Raw genomic sequence first — 22,570 nt, 5'->3', positions numbered from 1 at the left:
TCACCAAAACAAAATTTTGAGTCTTTGCTGGCACCATAAACCTGCTTCAGAGAAGTTGTTGTGGCAAGTGTTCTGGAGATATAAGGAGATGGTGATTAAGATTTAAGACTCTACAGGAAGAATTCAGTATTCTTGGATCTGCTTTAACCCTGCCAATTTTTCCATTGTGGGATATATATCTTCTGAAATTTAAACCATTGCTTAGGTGGCAGCAAGAAGAGTTGCAGGTGGCTTATTTTGGAGCATGACTGAATAAAATATGTGAAATTCTGAAAGTCTTGTCACATTAGACACATTAGTAGGCATGCAGGATAAAACAATTCGATTTGTGTTTTAAGTCAAGAAAGAGAGCTTTCTGCTATTTTCTAATCATAACAATTTTGATCTAGAATTCTCCAAACAGACAATTCTGCAAATAGGGCAGGCAAGGTCCTGATTTAAGAGAGGATGACATGAAAGATGAGAATAAAGGGATAGAAAAAGGTGAAGGAGCAAGAGAAAACAAATAAGCAAGTTGGATGTATCATGCATAGCGTGTTGCTGACAGATGCCTGCTAGAGATGTAAAATATACCCTATAAAAATTGGATATGTAGTTTATAGAAGATCTCTCTGTGTGTATATATAGGATATATAAGTGTGTGTATAGAAAAAATGGATGGTAGCAGCAGAACATCAGTCAAATGAGAACTTCTACCAATGCTACCTGAGTCAACCAGCTGCAAACCTCAGAATTTTGTTTATGACTTCTTTTAACAATCAATACACCAGTTTAGGTGGATATGTGAATACCATTAATAATGCCAAGGATTTCATTGTGTTCTCTTTTTTACTGCTTAAATAACACCTATAGTTATGTCACCCACCAGTGTAATTGGCCTTAATATAAAGTTTTGTTGTCTTGGAGGAGTGTGAAGATAGGGAGTTTTGCATACAGAGGAATGAAGCTAGTCATATAATCATATTCATCCTACCAGAAGGATGTGATACCTATGATAAGAAAAGAGGGAGATATTTGAACCTCCAGGAGTTTTGCTGTAGGATAGTCAGTATGAATTGAATCATAGTCCTATCCATGCAACAGCTGATGGAAAACTATCATAGCTGCATTTTCAGAAATAGATCTCCAGTTACAGCTGTGGAGCAGTCTCTGCAATGGATGCAGCTAGCCAGGTGCTGCTGGTCACTGTTACTCCATACACCTGTTGTAGGTTACATGAGGTGAATATGAACCATATGTTTAAAACCAATCCTGTGCTAATATGTGAAAAAATAATTTGAATTCAAAAGTGCAAATTCTATAAGAACTCTCAGTTTCAGAAAATAACTTTGGATAGAAAGATAATTTTAAAATATCAGATTACTGTATTCATTTTACCCTAAGGGGCAGTGACAGTGATTAAACACACAAGAAATGAAACTGTGTCATACCAATGGTCCATCTGTCCTGGCACTGGCAATGAAAGAGCACAGGGTTGGGCCACTTTCAGTATCTATTCCAATCACCCCTCCACAACATCCATGACTGTTTGATTAGAGATGCCAGAAGACGCATCCCTATGTGTGCCTTTGAGTACCTGTTTATGAACCCATTGTTCATGGCTTCCAGTCATTTTCTCTGATACCTTCTGATGCTGTGTGCCTGTGCAGCCTCCTGTGGCAACATGTTGCAGAGATTCACAACTTGTTGTGTGACAGTGCTTTCTTTGATCTGTTTTAAATTGGTCTTCTAATTTCTTCAAGTACTTCCCTATTTTACTAATGCAGAATTAGGTGAATAACAGCTTTGTATTAATTCTCTCTATGGTCTACATGATATTGTAAACCTGTATCATATTCCCACATCCTCACCCCATCCTCTCTTCTCCAAATTGAAGAGCCTTTTGAGTTTAGAGAGGATAATTTACTGGCAGGTAACACACAGGGAGGCAAAGGAACCTGCTGGGGTCATCAGTAATGTCAGAGCCATCTGGCAAGCCAGAAAATTTGACTTGGAACAGCATTAAGAAATGGATTTTTGTCTCTCTGAAGCTAGCTGTACTCTTGTAGTTATATCTGCTAAATGAAGACTGATTACTGTAAGTTTGAGGGAGCTGTGATAATTCATTGGACTTTGGTTAAGTGATTAGCGTTGTCTCAGAATCTGGCTCCTGAGAATTCAGTGTCTTCCCACTCTTCATTCATTTATAAGATGAGCCATGAATTTTATTTCACAAACCTTTGTGTCATGTGTTATGTGTGGATATTTTGAGATGTTTTCTCAGTAGTGCAGACTGTTTCTTCAAGAGACTTCTTTCCTTGTCTCCCTTAACTGTGCCATTGGATTTATTTGCTTAGTTTCAGACTAAAATCCTGGCCCAACCCCAGATGAAGTGTGAGACCTTTGACTTCTGGTTGACACAATGTTCTGTGCTGTTAAAAAGGACCTTCTTTATCAAAATAGAGAAATTAAGGTGCTACAGCAGATAATTTCAGTTTCTTGCTCTTTAATTTGCCTCTCATTGTAGATGTTTTTCATGACTCATTATTCCTTAGCCTCTCTACCAATAACAGGCTTTTTCAATGTCTCTGAGTTTCAAGCCCATTTCTATCTTCTTGAAATTCTAGCATATTTTCTTCATCAGAGTAGTTTCTAGCAACTAATTAGTTCCTAGATTTAAGGTGTGCTGTGTTTTGAATTGAAACTATTTTCAGGTATACCCTTTTCTGAAGTTCACATCTATTGAGAACAAAGATAAAAGTAGGGGTAACCATGTTTTCTGATCTTTTTTTCTGACACATATCAGGTACTTGAACAATTGATGCATTCATTAGATTAACAACAAAAACAAACTTCTCCATAATTTTTCAATCCATAGATACAAATACTGTTATTACATGAAATAACACAGATCAGAAGAAATTACTATTCTTGGAGATGACTACATAAAATGTTCTTGGGGCATGAGCAGCCTCTCAAATTAGAGGATAAAATGCAAAGTTCTAACAGCAGGTAACCATGAGCATAAGGGGGTGTTTGTTAAGTGCTTATAAAAGAAATGACAGCACAGCAGGGGAAAGCTTTGCTGTCATTAAGAATGCACATTTTAGGATGGATGTGTTCAGTGTTAGTGCATAACTGTATATCTCTTGACTTCCTTTGCTAGTCTTCCTTGGCATCATGCAGAAGTGGGAAGCAGTGGCATGGAAATGTTGGTTGGCAAGAAGGGAGGGTGGTGGGCTGGGGAATAAAGGGAGAGGAAGGTAGGTATGACAATGGAGAGTTTGGAAGGAGGTGATGAAGCTGAAGCAGAGCATAATTTGTATTCCTATTTTATTCAGTTTAAGATTTTTTATTTTATTTCTGTAATTATATGCTGTTTGTTGCCTGTAATCTGGGAGTGAGGCAAGACTGTGCTGGCAATGAGGCAGTTTGCTCAACAGTCCCAGTTTACCTGTTACTGGGTTGGAAAGTGTGTATGTGCAAAGCTAGTGGGGATGCCTGATCACTTTGACAGGGATTTCCTTCATGGTTCTGGACAAACATCCCCCAAAGTGAAGCCTTCACCATTTGCTCTAGTCACAGTTTCTTGTTCTTCAGGCACTCCATGCGGAGGATTCTTGGAATCAGCTCTGAAGAGCTCCAAGAGCTCCTGAGTTGTCCGAACTGCAACACAGGGCAGGACACATCTGAAATGTGTTAAAATGAAAAAGGCACTGTATTTCTAAAGTATGTGGCTCTGTGAAGTTTTAAACTGGGTACCCAAAACAAATAGATAGTTTGATCGGGAACTGCTAATATGAACTCTTCTGGGGACAGTATGTAGTCAGTATTTGTGTTTTGTGTTTGTGTTTTGCAGGTACTTTGAGAGAACATCATGGAAATGTGCATAAGAGCAGAAATAATTTGTATATTTGCTTCAGGGCAAGAAGTATGTATACAGTAACTAAAATTTGAGGGCAAATCATGAAGGAAGCTCCCAAATAAAAAATATAGTAAAGTCTGTTCACTAGATGATACAGGTGTCCTGTGCAAAATATGTGCTTGTGTTTAAGAGCACAAAGTAATATTAGGGCCATATATAACATTTAAGCATTTAATTTTTCTGTTTTTCTCTTTTAATACAGCGTTTGTGGACAATACACAGAGAGTTGGGTTGAAATGTGGTTGAATCACAAGTGAGTTTACTTGGGGAGTGATTTTCCATGTAGTATAAAACAGTTTGAGTGTATGAAGAAGCATATTAAAAACTAGGATTAGACTAGGATTAGTAGTGCATTTGTGCAGGAAAATATGTAGCCTGTACTTCTTGTGTGCATTTCTCTTCCCTTTTTTATTAATTTATGATCTTCTCAAATACTAAAATTAACTATGATTATCCTGTCTTTAAAGGAACAAGTGTATGAACAGAATGGCTTGGAGGAAACTGCTTTGTAGTAACAGTATAAACATGGTATGAAAATATCTCCTCATTTTAATAGGACTCCTTTTGAAATTTCTATAAGAAAAAAAGTAATTGCTAGAAGAAACATAGGTGTAATTATTCATCAGCAAAAACAGTGTGAGGTTTTATTGACACTTGCATTGCCATCAGTACTATATGGAAAAATGGGTAAGGAGGAGAGTGAACCTTGCCCAGACTGCTTTCAACTCTGCCTGTGAAAGCAGAAGTTTAGAGCAGGAAAAATCCCACTTCACCTTTCTGCCTGATAAGAATCTTGCAAACAACTGCTGTCTGCTCTTTCTTCTTGTTAAAGTCTCTAGTTTAGCACTATGGCATCTTGAGTAGCAGTGTCTTCCCATGGATATTGGGAAAAATCTGTGAGACTGTGTGTGCAGCTTCCTTGTTAGGGCAGTAGATTTAATCTCCCTGCTGTCTGAAACAGAAGACTGTAATCACTTTCCCTACATCACTAGCAGCATGAATTAACTGCTGTACTGAATTTATGCCCTTTGCAGTGCTTGCACCACAAAATGTTTTTAAATGCCTTATTTAAAAAATAAAAGAGTTTTCATTATATATCATATCAGATGCTACTTATCAATTTCACTGTTTTTATTAGGAAATATTAATATTGATACAAGAAATATAATCAAATTATTGTTTATATTTAACTTGCAATAAACAAATAGAACCCCAAATTATTATTTCAGAGATGTTTTAGCTATGTTTTGCTCTTAGTTTGTTGGGGTAGAGAGCTATATTTCCTTAAAATATAGTGAAAAGAAACTTGTGGTGATATGAGTAAATATGAGTAAATGAGTTAGTGTGTAAGTATGTCTCTTCCTAGCTGCAGAAATTAAATATAAACTTCTAGTTTTTTTCACCCTGGAAAATACAAGGCGTTTCTGTTCATCATGATAAGGTTGCCCATATGGTCATTTAGACAGAGGAGTTCAAACTGAATTGCAAAGATCGTAAAGGATGGAACAAAAAGTCAATAGTGTAGTAACTGTTGATGGAAAGTGTCACCACAGAACGCCCGCTGGATGTACTTCAGGTGCTGTTCATGTGCACAAGGCACGTCCAGCATCAGGATATGGTCGCACCAGCCTGAGCCTTGAAACTACCGCTGTTGCTTTACAGGTTTTACTTGCAGCTTCTGTTGTGTACTCTCTCCTACTTTATGCTAACAATAGGAACCATATGTAATAGAAATTTGGAGAAACTAAGAAAGAATGTCTTCAACCTGCTTAAACCTGTTCTCATCCAGAAATGAAGCCAGTCCAGTAAATGAAACACATACTGTTTGTAAGCCAGAGCTGTGAGACTCCTTCTCTGATGCCAGAGGTGGAGGCCCTGTGCAGGGCTGCAGAGTTGCTCTGCGGTTTCCTGTCTGCAGTAGGGTGCAGGGCAGTTACTATTGTGTCCTATCCTACAGGCAAATTAGCTATTAAGGGCTGAAGGGACTAAGTGCATTTTCAAGTCAGATGGCATTAGGGATCTGAGACAGAAGTACTGGAGGGGAAACAAATGAGCAAACGTTAGTATTTGGAAGAAACATCAGCAGAGATTCAAGTTGTGCATCATTGTTTATTACTGAAATGTGAAATTAAGCTCCAGGAAAGGACAGAGATTGGGTACGACTCAGCATTTGTGTATAATCCCTTGAGGATTTAACACCTTCTTAAGTCCCTAATTTCTTTTTGAAGAAGGTCTTAAATAGTTGATAGGAGTAGAAATGTTAAGAGATTACTTTCTCCTTTCTCCCCTTCATATTAGGAGCAATAAAAACAGAAAAGTACAGTAAGAATATTTTAAAAAGGGGTGAAATGTCAATTTGTGCAGACGAAAACTGGCTCTGTTTTTCTCAGTTGTTTTTTAATTCCTCTGAGTAGGCACTGTAAAAACTGTTACCGTGTCTATGAGAAGCTATCTAATTCTGATTGATTAGTCCATTTGGCTAATTTAACAGATACAGTCATTAATTAAATTAACTATCCACATAAAAAGAAATTCAGCAATTCTTTTGATGGGAAGGTGGAGATGAAAGTTTTAGAGCTATGGCTATTAAAGCAGATTGGTTCATGGAGTATGGAGATAGATAATCCCTCCTAAAGGCAAAGAAAGATCATATGTGAGCAGAGAGAAGGTTTCCGGGTAGGCATGAGGATAAAGCAGAATTAAAATGTCCTAGGTAGTCAGATAGAGAAATCTGCTGGCTAAGGGGCTTTTTGAAGTTTATCTTGCTGTGGTTAGCTCATGGCTGATACTGAAAATGTTTTAGGACCATAGTGTAATCCAAGGTAATACAAATTGCATTATACTCTTACTGACTGGCAGATACAAACATCCGTTCTGTTCCCTCTCATCTAGTCTTCCTCTTTCTTGGTCCTTGATTCATGATAATCAAGCTGCCTTCTCTTTCCTGCTGTACAAGATGGGCTGTTCTAAAAATTACCTCCCATAGCCGCTCCTTCCATATCTATTAGTCCTGTTAATACTTGGTATAGGATGTACACCATCGGGGGAAAATATTTTATTTTGTGGGAAGTTTCATCATTCAAACAGTGCCCATTCCTTTTACTGCAACCCTTTCAAGCAGGAGGCTTCCTTCTCACAGCTTTCTCTGCAACATGGGTTAGCATTAGTTGTGCAGTTGATACGACATCAATCTCTTATCAGTGTCTCTATCATTTCCCTGAAACTGTTTTCTCTTGAATGTCTCCATCTGTCTGCTGATAATTTCCTGCTGGCTTTCCACCCATTCAGACCTTTCTGCTGACTTCAACTAAAACCCTGTCTTCCTTTTCAGTAATGCATCTTACCTCAGATCTCTCATTTGATGTCCTTGTCTGGCACCATATTTAATCTGAAATCACTATATTAATCTGAAATTTCAGGTGTACATAATGGAGAGTTGTGGAGACAGAAATCAGGGTGAACAAACAGGAGAAATGATAAAGAATTCTTATGGTGTTCAAGGAGACACAGCAATGATATCAGATATCATGAAACCAGTAATTTCTCTCATTTATAACACTATGTTGACAAAAGTGCATTTTAGTACTGTGATTATGAGCTCCCTCTGTTTCTACCTTTCTTGACTTTGTAATTCTTCCTGTGGCCTCTAAAGAGGTCCCTATCATTTCTGCTTCTTTTCTTCTGCAGCTCTTAGTCTTTTCAGTCTCTTAAATCTAGAAAGTTAATATTTGTTCAGAAGCTGGTGATAGGAATTTTCCTTTTATATTGAAAAGTGAACGTTTCTATTAAATTTCAAGGGATAATTTCCATTTTTTTATCCATTTCATATTCAAATGCAAACCTCTTCCTTTTTCAAAAATCTTAAGGGGCTATTTTTTTTCTTCTTTTGAGTAGAAGTGCTTTGTAATCTCCTGTTTTTTCTTTCTGTTTCTTTAAACACTTGACCTGTTCTGTCCTCTTTTCTCTTACCAGTACATTTTTTTAACCTCTTTTTCTTCCTGGAGCAGCCTCTTTCTGCTGGGGAACCCATCTATTTCCAAAGCTGATCTGTTTTCCTGGGTTCCCACTCCCAGCTTCATTTTGGTAAACCTCATATGCAAATGCTGCAGTAATTCAAGGCACAATTCAAGTGCATATATATGCATCATCTTGGATAAGGGTAATTTCCTTAGTTGGGGCCCTGTTCTGTAAAAAAAATTCCCCGCAGCCTCTACTTCTTGTGTATTGTTGTGACTGTTTGGGAGCATTGGAAGAGCAGAGAGGAGCTTGCTCATTTTTTGTTCTGGCCCTTATGCTGTTATTGGGTCTGTATTGAATGGACTCATGGGTTGTCTCATATGGACTTAAGATAATGCTCAAAGAAATGATGCTGCTGAAAACAAAACTACATTACTAAATTTGTGTACATTTAAAAAATAACAGACCTCTGAAAACAGAATTGCCATTATTAGCGTAACGTTTCTTTTCCTTGTAAAAACAACAGATCACGTGCTTTTTTACTGTGAAATTTTTTTGTTTTAAGTCTTAACATATGCAGGTTTTTGCCATGCCTTTTCAAAGACTTTATGTCAATGGCTCAGCAAATGTTTCTGAAAATCTCATTCTACAGTATTGTCTTTCATAGTGTTGATGTTTTATTCTCTGTAATTTTCTCTGTCCCTGGTGTTGCTTAGATTTTTTTTCACAGTCTGTTCTTTTTTCACAGATTTTATTTATAATTGATACAAAACCTACTACTTAAGCTGACAAAGATGGCTTTTAGGATAGATTGGCAGGCAAGCTAAATTGTTCCTATTTTGTCTCTACCGTAGGGAAGTGTTTATTTATTTATGTTGAAATGCATATTATTTTAATGCTGATCGCTCTGTCTTGCCTTAAATAATTGTAATAATGTTTCACAAGTATTTTAATCTAGCTTTTTGTTTGTTTTAAAGCAATGACTTCTATTAAAATTATGCACTTATGTGCCTCACTGGTACTGAAGACAAAACATGACTCCACCTATGAGGTGATCTCATGAGAGAAGCATATCTTTTGGCCTGAGTTTTTAAGATCGTTTATAATTGTTAGGTTGTAGATTAGTTTGTAATAGCACTGATTGCATTATTGGATCTGCAAGAGTGTTGTGTTTTCTTATGATATTTTCAGTGCAGTGAGTCATAATAATAAAGCATAACATGGCTTCATTTGTGGTTTTTATACTGATAAAATATTCTTGGACATATCCTGCCATGTTACTTAGGATAGGCTTTAAAAGTATCTTTAATTCAGACCCATTGTCTGTTTGTAAGCTCTTAATTCGGTCCCCAGGAGCTGTGCAGGCAGGTGACCCCATGGTGTTTCCCTTCCAGGCAGGCTCATTTTTGGAATCAAGGCACTTGCAAGAATCCTCAAGAGGTGGGGGAGTGCCAGTGGTTCCCCAGCTGTTTTCATCCCTTTTGTCCTCGAAAGTAAGGACATAGAAGGAGGAAAAAATGGATGGACCTGTTTAGGAATCCTTTTCTTGGCCTACTTTGTAAATAAACACAACTTGAACAACCTGGGTATGTCCATCACAAGGGTGATGGGTGGGAGAAGAGCAGCTGACTGACCACCAGCAATCCTGGAGCTGGATCCCAGGGGACCCTGTATAAGCCATAGGAGAAACACAGCCCTTCAGGGTGCAGGCAGAGCAGCCCAGGCCAGGTCAAAGGGGTGCTTGACCAACTGCCCTGTCCCAGTAGCCCTGGGCAGATGCTGAGGGAGAAGTGGAAGAGCAGAAAAAGCTTGTATGAGGCATCCCCAGTGTCCTTTTCCAGGACTCCAAGACTTTGAGTCAGGTGCAATTTCTGTGCATTTGGCAGCTCCCACTTATGTCCACTAACTTGTTCATTCCCAGCTTGGACCAATACAGACCTCTAGTATCCATACCTTCCTGTGGCAAGAGGTTATAAAATATTCTCGGACATATACTGCCATGTTATTTAGGATAGGCTTTAAAAGTGTCTTGAACTGGCACATTGTAACTAGTGGCTGTGCCAGAAAAGGTTCCTTTTTATTAGTTCTGAGTTTACCAATCTTTTCTGTTACGTCCTAGTTCTTGTGTTGTACAAGGCAGAGAATGATCAATCTCTTTGTTTTCTCATTGCAGACACAATATCCAGATCTTTGAGAAGATAATATATGATCTTCAAGAACATAAAAACATTAACAGTAGTATCTTTTAAAAAGCAGTAATTTTGTCAGACTCACAGGAGCAGACCCTGTGCTTCTCCTTATCATCCTTCCAAACACAACTATAAAAGTCTCTCTGAGTTAAACCATGTTGTTTGAGCCTTGTCTTTTGTACTGTATACTTACTTTAATATCTTACATTTTATAATCTCTTGCATCTTCCTTGGCACAAAACCCTTTGTGGCCATCAGATGAGAATGACAGCCTTAGTTTAACTGAGTCCCCTAGAAATAGTGAAAAGTAAAAGTAGAACCCTAAACTATAAAGGAGGCTTTAGTAAATCAGTGGAAGCATAAACTTCTGCTGAAAGAAAGTGTAGTGAATGCTGGGAAACTATGTATCTGACTTCAGCAAGCTGAACTAAATACATTTTAAGAGAACATCTATCTAAGTTTCTAAATCTGGAAAAGGTATACAAGACCTTATAGAAGTCTTTGAGCTTCCCCCAGGGAATGAGTATCCTAAATATTTAATATTCACTTCTAAGAGGGTTTAGAGTATTGTAATGAGTAACTCAACAGCATCTCTTTTAGGTGCTCCTCAATAATGGGTCACCTGCAGGCGGCTGTGCAAAACATCAATATAGGTATAGGTATATGGACCTGACCATAATTAAGGGGGTCCTAGAGGGCAAATCTGGGGCAGCTGATCACACTGGTTCCGCAGTGGCTGAAGGAGTCACTCACTCTTTCTTCCACCCTTATTGGCAGCTGCTCAGGTACATTCCCTCCCTTCTGTCAGCTCTGGAGCTTATCGTACCTCTTCTCAAAGGACTTCAGTTACCTAATGCAGCAAAAACATGGGTTTGTTGAACCCTCCCAAGTGTACCTTGACTTATACCAGGGCTGACACGAAGAGTGTTTTGATGAGTGTTAGTTCTGACACCAAGAGTGTTTTGATGAGTGCTTGTGCTTACACAAGGTAGGTTCAGTGCTTGCTCCTGAGGGGGCACTGAGACCTTCTGCTTTCAGCAGCAACCAACTGTGAATTCACTGTGACTGAGGGAACCCCACCTGCATGGACAGTTGTCCCATGGATGCTACCATTCAGAAATTTGTTAGCATCCCTCTTTTTGTGGCTGCTGTCGCTTACACTGAGATACAAAGTGGTTTTGGTTTTTGGTTTGGTTTTTTTTTTGTTTGTTTGTTTTTTCCCTTTAACATTCAGTTTCCATTGACAGTCCTTGTACATTTGAGGTTTTGCCAGCATCTTCTATAGCCTAATTATCTGCCTTTATATTTTGGTGTATAGACTCTGGTGCATTCACATTCCCTCACAACTCAATTTTTTGCTAGTCTTCAGGAGCCTCTCTGTGCTGCCAGGTAATGGAACTTTATAAACAAAGCTGTCCAGTACTTGTCTGCAGTATTTGGAAAGAGTTTTCCTTTGGGCAATGGTATTAATCTTACCTCAGTTTGACTGGAAATACATCTTCTTTGATGTATTCTGAGATGACAGTTGTGTTTTTCAGGAAGACACCCTATTGATCTGGCAAATCATTTTGCCAGAAACAAGTGCGGTCATGTCTCTCTTCCTTATAAACCAGGCCTTCCAAAACAACATGATAGAAATTCCCTCCATCCCTTAAGTGCATAAATTTGCTGTTTGTATAATTGAATTTGATCTTATTTCTAATATCTAGTGCTGAAGATTATCCAGGTCTTTCCTGTGGGAGTTTTTTTGATCTTCTTCTTCTTCTTCTTTATTCCTCATGCTTTCCAGTTTAACATTATCAGCATATTTCATTGGAACCCTCCTGGGATTTGTGCCTGGGTTATTAATGCGAATACCAAGCTGGCAGCTTTTAGGGCTGATATGGGAGGACCCATGCTGTCAACCTTGTCCTGCTTGCAGCTCACTCATGGCTGTGAGCAACAAAGTCCATGGTCCTGCTCCCTGTTTGGCCAGAGCAAAGCTCTGGAAAGGTGATGAACCGCTGCCCTGGGTGCCACTCTGCTGTTCCTGCCCTCCCTCAGCAGGTCAGTTCACTCCTAGCCTGGTGTTTTGCTGATTTGAAGGAGAAATATTCAATTGTGCTTCTTCTGCTGAGGGGCTCTCTGCTAATTGCCTTTTGGCCCAGCAGTCAACCTGCCTCTTGTCAGGTTTTCTGTACCAATTCTTCATCTTTTTCAGTTTAATCACCACTGAGGTGGGACAATATCAAGTCTTTATACTTATTTAATCTCAGTAATATTTTGCAGTCTTTGAAAATGCTTAGTGAAATTTATGATGCAGATGATTTGGTCCCTTCTAACCTTCCCGATTCTGTGATTCTATAATTTGCTTGCCTAGAAAATAATTATGAGGGAGAGGATTTGACTGGTTTTGCACTGAAGTGTCTTAGTAAATACAGCCTGCATTTAATTTATATATGTTTGCCCCAGGTCTGATTGTTTTTTCTCTTCAGTGTTTGTTCCAAATCCTTGCGTACTTGAAGGCTGCGATTGCTGTTGCCCAGAGCCTTTTCCTCTAGCACTGCTAAAGCTCCAGGGCTCCCAGGGAGAGCGGTGGTGGGGATTCCTTGGGACAGGCCCTGCCCTAGGGGCCCCACCACAGCCTTCACACCTGCACTGTGAGCCTGCCTGGGCTGCAGCTCCCATGGCCGATGGCTTTGCTCACCTGTTAAGTATGGACCTGAGCTCATCGTATTGGTGTTACAAGGTCATTTTATTATTGTGCCATTGTGTCCTTAGGAGCCTGCCAGCGCAGCTACCACTTTCCCTCATATTGAGTTGGAGTCACTCCTGCTGGTTTTTCATCCTTCTGCTTTTTTCTTTTTTTAAAGTCCACCTAACTTCTGTACTGTTCAGCTTTGGCAGCAAATAGGAAAGCGTCTTGAATTAAAATCAGTATCAGTGGCTGGTTTTGAAGCTTCCATGAAGAAACTCTCCCTCAATTTTCCTTGTCCCACCTTCTGGTATTAAAAATCAATGTATCCCATGCACTGTGTAACTCCATTGGAGATGGTTGTTTCAGTGATTTTTATGAACATTTTAGGAAAAGTATCCTGCAGGTTTTGCCCTTTTCAAATGTAAATGTTTAATCAGTGCTTGCTGAGAGGGAGTGCAAGAACACGTGCGCAAGGCTTATTGTTCCTTTTTTCTTTTTCTTGCAGTGACCTGCTGTCTTCTGAGTATCTTGAGAGGCATATCGAGCAAGGTGGGAAGACAGTGGAAGTTAAAGTAAGAATTTCCTTTTTATACACTGTGTTTTTAATTTACTTGGCTTTTGATGTTAATGCAAACTCACCTGTGTTTGTGAAAGAAGAGAGATCTGATTTTTCAAGGGAAAATCTACTTTTCTACTTTTCTGAGGCAAGCACGTTTCATGTTTTCTAACTTCTGGCTTTTAAACAAGGCAAATAAACTTCTTTGGCAAATTTAGTATATTAATGTTCATATCAAAATGGTATCCATGAAAAATGTATATATGATAGTTCATTTTAGTAATAAATATACTTTACTTTTGATGCCTATAGAAGAAAATCCTTTTGTTTTGATATCTAGCTTTCCACGTTGTAGTAATGCCCAAGTTTGTTGGTTATGAACTTCTTTATGAATTTGAAAATAGCAAGATTTATGGTATAATATTTCCAAATATCTAGTCATGGGTTTATTTCTCTGTATGTTTGTTGGCATGATTACTACAGGATCCTATTTGTTGCAATGTAAAATGTCCGACAACTTTTGCAGAAGTGTTTTGTTATATGCATGTAACATGGGAGATTTTTCTTGAGGATCTTCTGTTAGGACTTATTTTGTAGATGTCAGCTGTAAAATTGCTGTAGATTACATAAAATGTGCACAAATGTATTATATGCTTTGCATAATGGAAACTCTTTAAATTTGGCTATGAGGTAATTATCAGATAAACTTTTGCTCAAAGTTTGTTTTAAAAATGTAAAATTTTTAAATTTTTTTTTCAAGTCCCCCAGAGTGCATTACTAGATCTGAGATCACCTAAATACACTGAAACAAATGTATTAACCTCTGCAGTGTGAAAATGGAAATGGAAGTGGGCAACGTAGTCCTTTAGCCAATGAATAGCTAAAGATATCCTTTGGTTTGTCCCCTTCAGTCACTTGCAGATGTGAAGTCTGCTCTTTTACTGTTGTCAGAGATGATAGTCTGCATACATTATCAGACTGAGGCAAACACATTCGTGTTCCATTAAATTGTAAAGACTAATTTCTCAGTCAGCTGTACTCTGCAGTCAAGAAGTCTTGACTGAGATTCAGAATATGAGTCAAAGCAGAAATAAAGGTAATAGCTGATATTAATAAGAACAAAACAATCCATTTGTCTGCATCAAGGTGTATGTTCAAGTTATCTAAGTTAATCTATCCAAGTGCCATCACTGGATTAGGACAAATCTATTTCTGATGAGCAAGCCTTAATCAAACAAGGAAGTGTTTGAAATCAGTGGCTCTTTGCATCCAAGTACTGTTTAATTACGTAGGGAAGAGATAGGAGGATCAGGCTTTTCGGAGGAAGGGTCATAAAATGATCTGGGCCAAACAACTCCCAGTCTCCAGGGTCCCAGAGATTATTTCCTCTTCAGTTATCTACCATGCAGGGTCATGGTATACCTTCAGGGATGGCTGTCACTACCTTGCTTAGCACTCTCAAATCTGCTTTAAGCAGAGAACCAGCATTGCTGCATGGAGCTTGATACTTGACGTTAGCTGAATTGGGAGTGAAAGGGGCATGAGACTGTACTATAAAGGAGAGAGGTTGCTGTTTGAGTGGTGTGTTTCCCCCTCCATGCTACCTCATACCTTGCATACCCATGGGCAGGGGTGCAGGGGTGGATGGCCCATACAGAGAGGCTTTTCTGCCCCCTCGTCTTCCACTGCTGCAGGCAGCAGTCCAATGGAAGCATGCTAGGAAGGGGGATGTAAATTTTTTACTTGTTTTGTTGCACCCGAGTGTGTGGGATCGGAGGAGAGGGAACCTGTTGGCCCCAACCATGGGAACGTTTTCAGAAAAGTTTAGATACTGATTTCTGGAAAAATGCAGGCTACCAAGTACATTTTGCTACCAGACACAAAGTGAAGCTGATTTCAGTACCCAATAGCTGTTTAAAAATAAATCTGATACTTTCTGACCAGTATTTTTTAGAGCCACCTGTAAGTGCATTAGAGAGCTTTGTTTGTCTGTCAAACAGTTTCTGAAAAGCCTAGCAGTATCTATTTTGCATTTGAGAAACTGAGCTCTGGTTTTACATCAAATGTTTTGAAAATCGTGCTGCAAATAAAAGACATTTTCGTTATAGTGACTTAGTATCTTCCATTTCTGTGGAAATTGTTTACCATAACTGGTTACATAATTATACTAGATTTTGGGGATTGTGCAGATTGCTTAGATACTTATTTAAAAACAGTAGTAAAAGGGTGCAACTTATAAATAAATTGCAAAATATGCACTCTACTATGCAGCATATTCTTAAGCAGAGGCAGAAGAAGTATTTCAGAAAGGAGCCAGGTTTCTATCAGTTGCTTCAACATGCTGCTCTTCACCCACCTCTGTGCAGTTTGTCTTGGGCCGTAGGCAGAGACAGAGGCGGCCTGGCAACATCTCTCTTGCTGCTTTGGTGGGAGAAACGGTGACAGAAAGAAAATGTCCATCTGCCATCCACTGCCAACTGCAGGCTTTGAGCAAGCCTGTTTATACAGCAAAATGGCCTCCTCTGTTCTTGGCCTTCTCACTGGCTGAGGAAAGGTGTATTTTAAAATACATACATATTTCCACTTGCATTTCTTTGTGCAGGAAGACCGCACAAACGCACGGATCGTCAGTGCTGCTCTTGTGCCATCAGCTGTATGGGAGATGTCAGGAGCTTTGAATCATTGTATGAAGGCAGCTGTACATACACTCAGCAGTTTGGGAATGTTACAGGCATGAATGTGTCTGGGGAGTGAATGCCTGCCTTGGCTCATATGTGATGTGGAGTTGATAACTACTTCTGCCACTCCTCCCCCTCTCCTTGCCTCCCAATAAAACTTCCTGTGCTGTAAAATACAGATGGATCTTCTGCCATTACTGAGGATGCTTCAGAGAGAAGAGGGGGGCAGGGAAAGGGAGAAACATTCAGATCATAAAAAAATGCTGCTTTGAAGTAGCAAAGAGATTTTCATAGGGAGAAGAGTCCTCAATTTAACATACCTTTTTATCATAAGAGAAAGTTGCATTGCATTTGATTTCTGCATAATTCATTAATACATTAGACCATTGTGAAGGTAGAACATGTTACACATATTTTTGCAGGGTACCAGCATTTAGTTGCTGCAGAGGAGAAGCTTCTGTGTGAGGTGCCCTTGTTAATTTGGCACAGTTAGGCAGCACCTATGACATTCTTATTAAACCAGCAGCAATGTGCCATTCCTGAGGAAAAAAAAAAGAGAGGTAGATGTTTGAATTATTTTGGTGTTTCCCCTCACATCCTCCTCTACTGTACATCATGTGTCTAACTGCTAGAAAAGCGGTAGTGTTGGCCTAAATTTCCTCTAGTAGCAAAGAGAATAATCAATTAATAAGAAAGAGAAAAACCCTTCTTGGCATTGTCTTTTCCTGATTGTGTCATTCCAGATCATCCTATGCTCACAGCACATCAGTACTCAACCTATGTATACCTAATGTTGTTGCAGTATGTCTCTGTGTCCTTTTATCTCTCTCTCCCTCTTTTTTTTTTTTTTGGTTATCATTCTGTCACTGATGCTGTCGGTGAGATGAAAGGCAAAAAACAGCTATAGTGCTGAGTAATTCACATTGCTGGATTTTTCTCCCTCAGAAGGAACAACTGATATCTATTCAGTGATATTTTCTCATATAAAACGTTTCAGTTTTCCTCTTCAGGGTGTGTAGAAATAGATGTTTCTTCTTGTATTCCCCCAAAACATTGGACAATTCTATTAATTCTTAGAAAATAGATTTCTGGAAAAAAATAAGCAATGAAAATAATTCAGATCCCCAGTCAGAGAACTTGCACAGGTAGAGAGTTGTGGTAGATAAATACTAGAAATTTTTGATGGCATGTTTAAACGTAACTAGATGGAACTATATTTCATAGGCAGTCCTTAAAGTCTAAAATTCTTTAGTGTGGCGGTGTAAACACAGTGTATGTGTTATGGGCACAAAATTACAGCAAGAGTGCTTACAGCGTAAAAGAACACTACTTTTTGCTTCTATCTCACAGCATGTTCATACTCACGATAGCACTGAACAACATAAATAGAGACATAGTAAATGCTAGGTACTGTTTTTCTCTATTGTAGTGTTGACAGAGAAGCTTTGGCCAGTCTTGTCTTGTGGCTTAAGACTGCCTCATGGCTTTGTATCCCAGGCTGTGCTGAGCTGTGTTGCTGGTCCCTGAGGTGCTCAGCCCATGAGTGTGGGCAGGACAGTGCCCAGTGTCCTTTCTTCAAAGTGCCCAGGGCTGTCCTGTTGAACTGGGGTGCCACAGTGTGACCTTGTGCTCTAGCAGGGATACCATCATTGTAGTTTGGGCAGTGGGGGTTTTGGGGCAAATGCATTCTAATGCTGCACAGCAAAGCAGAACAGTCAGTATGCAAAAATAGTCATTTTGTTATGTGCATTATGTGGCTAGAAGTGTGTGTAAGATGCCTGTGACTGTAGCATACAGCTATTTTGATGCCTCTGCACAAGAGGGGGAAATTACTGTTCTTCATTGCCTTAAATCTTCTATGTGCCATGATGTGTATTTGAAGGGCTCTTTATGTGCTCTTTTTTCGGAAAATAATATAGAAGTGAGAAAAATATTGAAATCTTGATAGAGTAGAGGAGTTTGAGTACTCTTGATGTGGTGAATATTACTTTTTCAACTAAACTTTCTCCTTCAGATCTGAGGAGTTTGAGTACTCTTGATGTGGTGAATATTACTTTTTCAACTAAACTTTCTCCTTCAGATCTGAGCTGCTCAAAGAGTTGTTTAGGTACAGTCCCTTGACTGAGAGCAGTGTGTGTATGTCACATCTTAGTGCCTGTGTTTGATGAGACCTTATCCGAAGTAGCATTCCAACATTTCATTGTATCTCCACAGGTACAAACTGATCATAAGTCTACAATAATTTGTGGTGCAGCCAGAATAAACACTGAACCTGTGAGCAGGTAGTTTTAATTATTGACTGCTATGTTTCCAGTCTTATAGCAAGGTGCTTCCACCAGCATTTTCCAATTAGGGCATCCACTGTTTGAGCTCCATAGAAGAATCTCTTTACTTTTTTTCCACTTTTGGTAACTCACCATTCTGTAACCAAAGAGGAAGGTGTTTCAGTTGCCAGAAAAGCCTGTATGCTAAACATGCTTTCCTGTATGGGATTACATTTTCTCCTGAAGAAAGAGGGAGAGCTGGGCTGGCAGGAGGGGATGGGAGGGGAGCACAGGAAGACTCTGCCCTGGCAGACTGGAGCCTGGGGCTGGTAGGGAGCTGTGCGTGCATGTACCTGGAACTTGCACAACCTGGTGATGAGCCCCTGAGGGAAAAAATAACCTGAAAAGGAACAAATCATAAATAATGCAGGAATTATATATGCCTATTTCTGGCAGAGCTTTTTTGTCTGTGTCCAGAGACTAGAGAAGCTGTTAGTAGCAGAAAAATTACTCTCTAGCTTGTTTGAAAGAAGATTTTGAATACAGGTTCCCATAATGTCACCAGATCTCCTCTCCTTTACTCCCTCAACAGAGCTCTGTTTGCCTCATGGCAAATTATTATAACAAATCTAGGCCATAATCTACTTTTTAGTGATAGCAGTAAACTAACTGAAGAAGAGCTGACAGGTAGTCTGTGCATCTGACACAGTTTAGCAGAGGGTTCCTGCAAGGTTGATGTTCAGAGTGCTCTCATCTAATATTTTCATTAATGACTTAAAAAGTATTTGTTTACTAATGAAATTTGCCAGCGTTACAGTGCACAGAAGGATCAGTTGGAGAACTGGCTATTTTTGACCAATGAAGTAAACAAAAATGGGATAGAAAAAAATGGCAAGTTCTTATACTAATTGTAGGTGTTTTTACTGTATGATAGAAGTTCATAACTTGAAAGTTCCACGAGAAGGCGAAGATCATTGTGTAGTAGTGGAACAGGGAACAACAGGATGGAAGAGAACTGTGGTCCTAGAGTATGCTGGTCCAATTACTTCCTGTGGATTTTGACCAGAACTAATATTACTGTATGAACCTTGATGAAGAATTGACAAATTTTTTGAATTTCTGTGTGGTTTTGGTTGCTCTGGATATCTTTTTTTTCAACAGTGTTATACTGTCACACTGAATTGATAGGCATTGAGAAATATTTCACTTTCCTGTTTTAGCATTACTTGAATTATGAAACCCTTTGGGGTTTAGTAAAATGTAGTATCCTTTGTGGGATAACAGGGCAAGATAATCAGCCCTTATATGTAATGCATTTACCTGACCTAATGATCACAGTAGCATTTTTTATATCTGATTATCTCCCTGCTATTACTAGCTTACTTTCTACATAGATTCTGCTACCAAGAAGAAGAAAATTAGAAGTGGCAGCTTTCTGTATTAGGAGTCATTCCCAGGTCATGTTTTTGCATATACTACACTAGAATGAATCTCTGATCATGATTCATGTAGGATTTTGCAGGTTTAATTATTTTGTCTCCTTTTTCTTTGTGACAAAAAAAAAAATTAATCCAGTGGGTTTAGCTAGTTCTGGAGGGGAGAAAATTGTCAGAAAGTGGGAGTCTTCAAGAGCTTAAAAAGTATATCTTACTGCAGATGTGGGCTCCAGTGATAAAGTCCTAGTTCTGCTGAAGTGACAAGTCGAGTGACTTTGTGACCATCAGGAGTCACCTCTTGTGTACTCTGCTGCAGTCTTCACATGCCCCGGAAGGAGGGCAGCTTGAATTTGCAGAAAAGTCTTGCCAGACTTTGTTCACCTTGTGAGTTATTTTCCATATTGTTGTATGCTACAACATACAGCATACATAACCAGAAAGTGGTAGCAACCAAATGTTCGGTAATCTCAGACCATGCGAGGACTGAGTATAACTAAGAGAAATTAATTACTGCTATAACATTAAAGAACTTATAATCACTTTGTAGATGCTCTTACTAAAAAATGAAAGTATCTTTTTGGGTTTAACTTAATCCCTTTGAGGGGGAATTAGCTAAGCAAACAGAAGCTGCTGTACTTCTGAAGGAGCACTTCCATGTAAGACTTAAGTGTGTTTTGGCTTGACATCTTTACTTTCTTCATCTTGACTTCTGTAAATAGCTTTGCCTAGACATGTCTGTTGTTCTCTATGGATACCAACCTGGCAGTGTATTATATACAGTAGGTTAATGTTTCTAGATACAGTCACAAGCTCTGTGAATTTTCACTTAAAAAGGAGTTCCTGTTATTCAGAAATAACGAGCCAATAAGGTGTGGTGTTTTTCTCCATTTTCCTCAAGACATTATCTTCTGCTGACTGATTGGTATCCACGTACGTGTTGTGTTGTGTTTATAGTAATCCTTTAACTCACATGCTTATAACTTGGCTTTAGACTTGGGGTAGGCTGATGACCTGATGAGACAGATTAGTATGGGTAGATTTTAAATTATGTTCATACTGTCCCTTAAAATGTTTGCTTCCATTTCCCTGGAATAGGCATGCAGGAATGGAAAAATACCTGTCGTTAAAAATGACTTGACACCATGACTAAGAGACACTAGGCACTGCTACAAGAGCTGACTTAAAAGACAACAACAGAGTAGGCAGGAAGAGGTAACCTGTTCTCCTCTGCCTCATCTTTGTCTGGCAGCTGATATTTAAAATAATTTTCTCTAATGCCAAGGTAAGGCAAGGGAAGTCAAGAGGCTGTTTCCCAAGCAGATGCCAAGGCAGCTTCCAGACCAGATGGTGTTGTGCTGGCATGAGCTCTCTGTCCACAGCCTGCAGCTATGTTCGTAGAGCATCTTCTGTCATAGCTACTGGGCAGTAAACAGAAGCCTCATTTGGCCTCTGAACCGGGAAACTGGGCTGATATGTTGTGCCATCTGCTGAAAGCGCCTACTGTGAGTCACCGACGGCAGTTGGAGTGAGTCGCCCATGTGCAGGACCCTGTCACATACGTGTGTGTCTCTATTTGTTAAGAGCACTGGCAACAGTCTTTAAATATGGGCATTTTGTGGGGAAGACTTGGAAGCGGTGATGCTTTATCCTAATTTTGGAATCTATCTCTGTGATTTCAGAATTTGAAACAGCGTTATAACCTAATGTGACTACAGCTTGTTGGCTCTGAGGTGTATGTGTACATGTGATAGCTGTCTTCCTACAAAGGGAGGGCATCCTTCACATTTTCAAAATGTTTGGCTTTCGGGCATCTGCAGTACACCATAGGAAGGTCCGGAGACATACCCTGCAAAGAGGTGGTGCCAGGGTCCCTGAAGTTGTTACTGAGCTGTGTAAGAGCTAAGCCCAGGGCTCTGCTGTCCTGCAGCAGAGCCCCACAGCTGGCCCCCCACCAATTACTGAAGCACATGTCAATGAAAAAAATGTTCTCTCTCTCATTACAGTTACATAGGTCAAAGTGCCATTTTGACTTTTCTATTTAAAAATAGAAACCCATCCCTAACAGGTCGTTTTCTGCTGTAGTAGTCAGGAGCAAGTGTGCATTTTCTTTTCCTGTTGCTATTGTTCATGCAGTCTTAGTTATGCAGTTTGGCAAGTAGTGGCCCCACAACAGGTAGCTCTTTAAAAAGCTACTCATTATCTGACGCTTCATGGAACGGTGTCTTGAGCCTTAGGTGGCCTTTTGGGAGCTTTCTGCTGTAAGGAAAGAGGGGGATGTATTACTAGGATTTGAACTAGACCAGCAATCTCTTTTCCTTTGGATTAATGAGTGTTAAAATAGGAATATGTAGAAGAAGGAAGTACCAGAGTGTAGCATGATGTTTACTGGCCATCACCTCTCCTAATAGCAGAAAATGGCTTACTTGAAGATCTGATTCAAAAGCAGATGAATGTGCATCCTTATTTTCCTCCCCTGGGAAGGTCATGGTCTCTGAAGCGAATAGCAAACACTGTCAGTGTATGGTCAGCAGATGCTTTCTCCACTGTGACTGCAGAGAAGAGTGAACTGCCACGATTACTGCATGTTGCTTTAGTTATTTCCCCCTTTATTATGAGTATTGGTTAATGTGTTTTCATCTCTTTTGTGTCTACTCAGCAGCTGGTGCCTCTCTGATTATGGACAAACTATCTCAAAGGATAAAAATGAGGACAGATTTTTACTTCTATTGCTAACATCTACGTCTTCTCATTTTTTAGTATCTTTGGCACATTACCTACCTGACAGGCTGCAGGGAAACTTGTGCTGGCATGGGCAAAAAGATTGCATCTTATTGGCAATGAGCTGTAGCAGTTCACAGGGCAAATACCTCTAATTCAGGATTTTGCTATAATTAGGCAAATGAAACATC

At 39.4% G+C, this 22,570-nt stretch overlaps 1 protein-coding gene across 6 annotated transcripts in view; it reads left to right on the top strand.

Moving 5' to 3' along the window:
- ADAM22 (ADAM metallopeptidase domain 22) overlaps window positions 1-22,570 on the top strand; it is a 130,752-nt gene that overhangs the window by 45,180 nt on the left and 63,002 nt on the right. For all 6 annotated transcript variants that reach the window (XM_032678940.1, XM_032678849.1, XM_032678765.1 and 3 more), the window contains exon 4: window positions 13,233-13,299. In XM_032678940.1, coding sequence (XP_032534831.1) covers window positions 13,233-13,299 — 67 coding nt within the window. The remainder of the gene's footprint in view (window positions 1-13,232; window positions 13,300-22,570) is intronic.

This window comes from Chiroxiphia lanceolata, chromosome 1 (genome assembly GCF_009829145.1).
Source record: "Chiroxiphia lanceolata isolate bChiLan1 chromosome 1, bChiLan1.pri, whole genome shotgun sequence".
Taxonomy (NCBI): Eukaryota; Metazoa; Chordata; class Aves; order Passeriformes; family Pipridae; genus Chiroxiphia; species Chiroxiphia lanceolata.
This window is presented reverse-complemented; position numbering and strand designations above follow the sequence as displayed.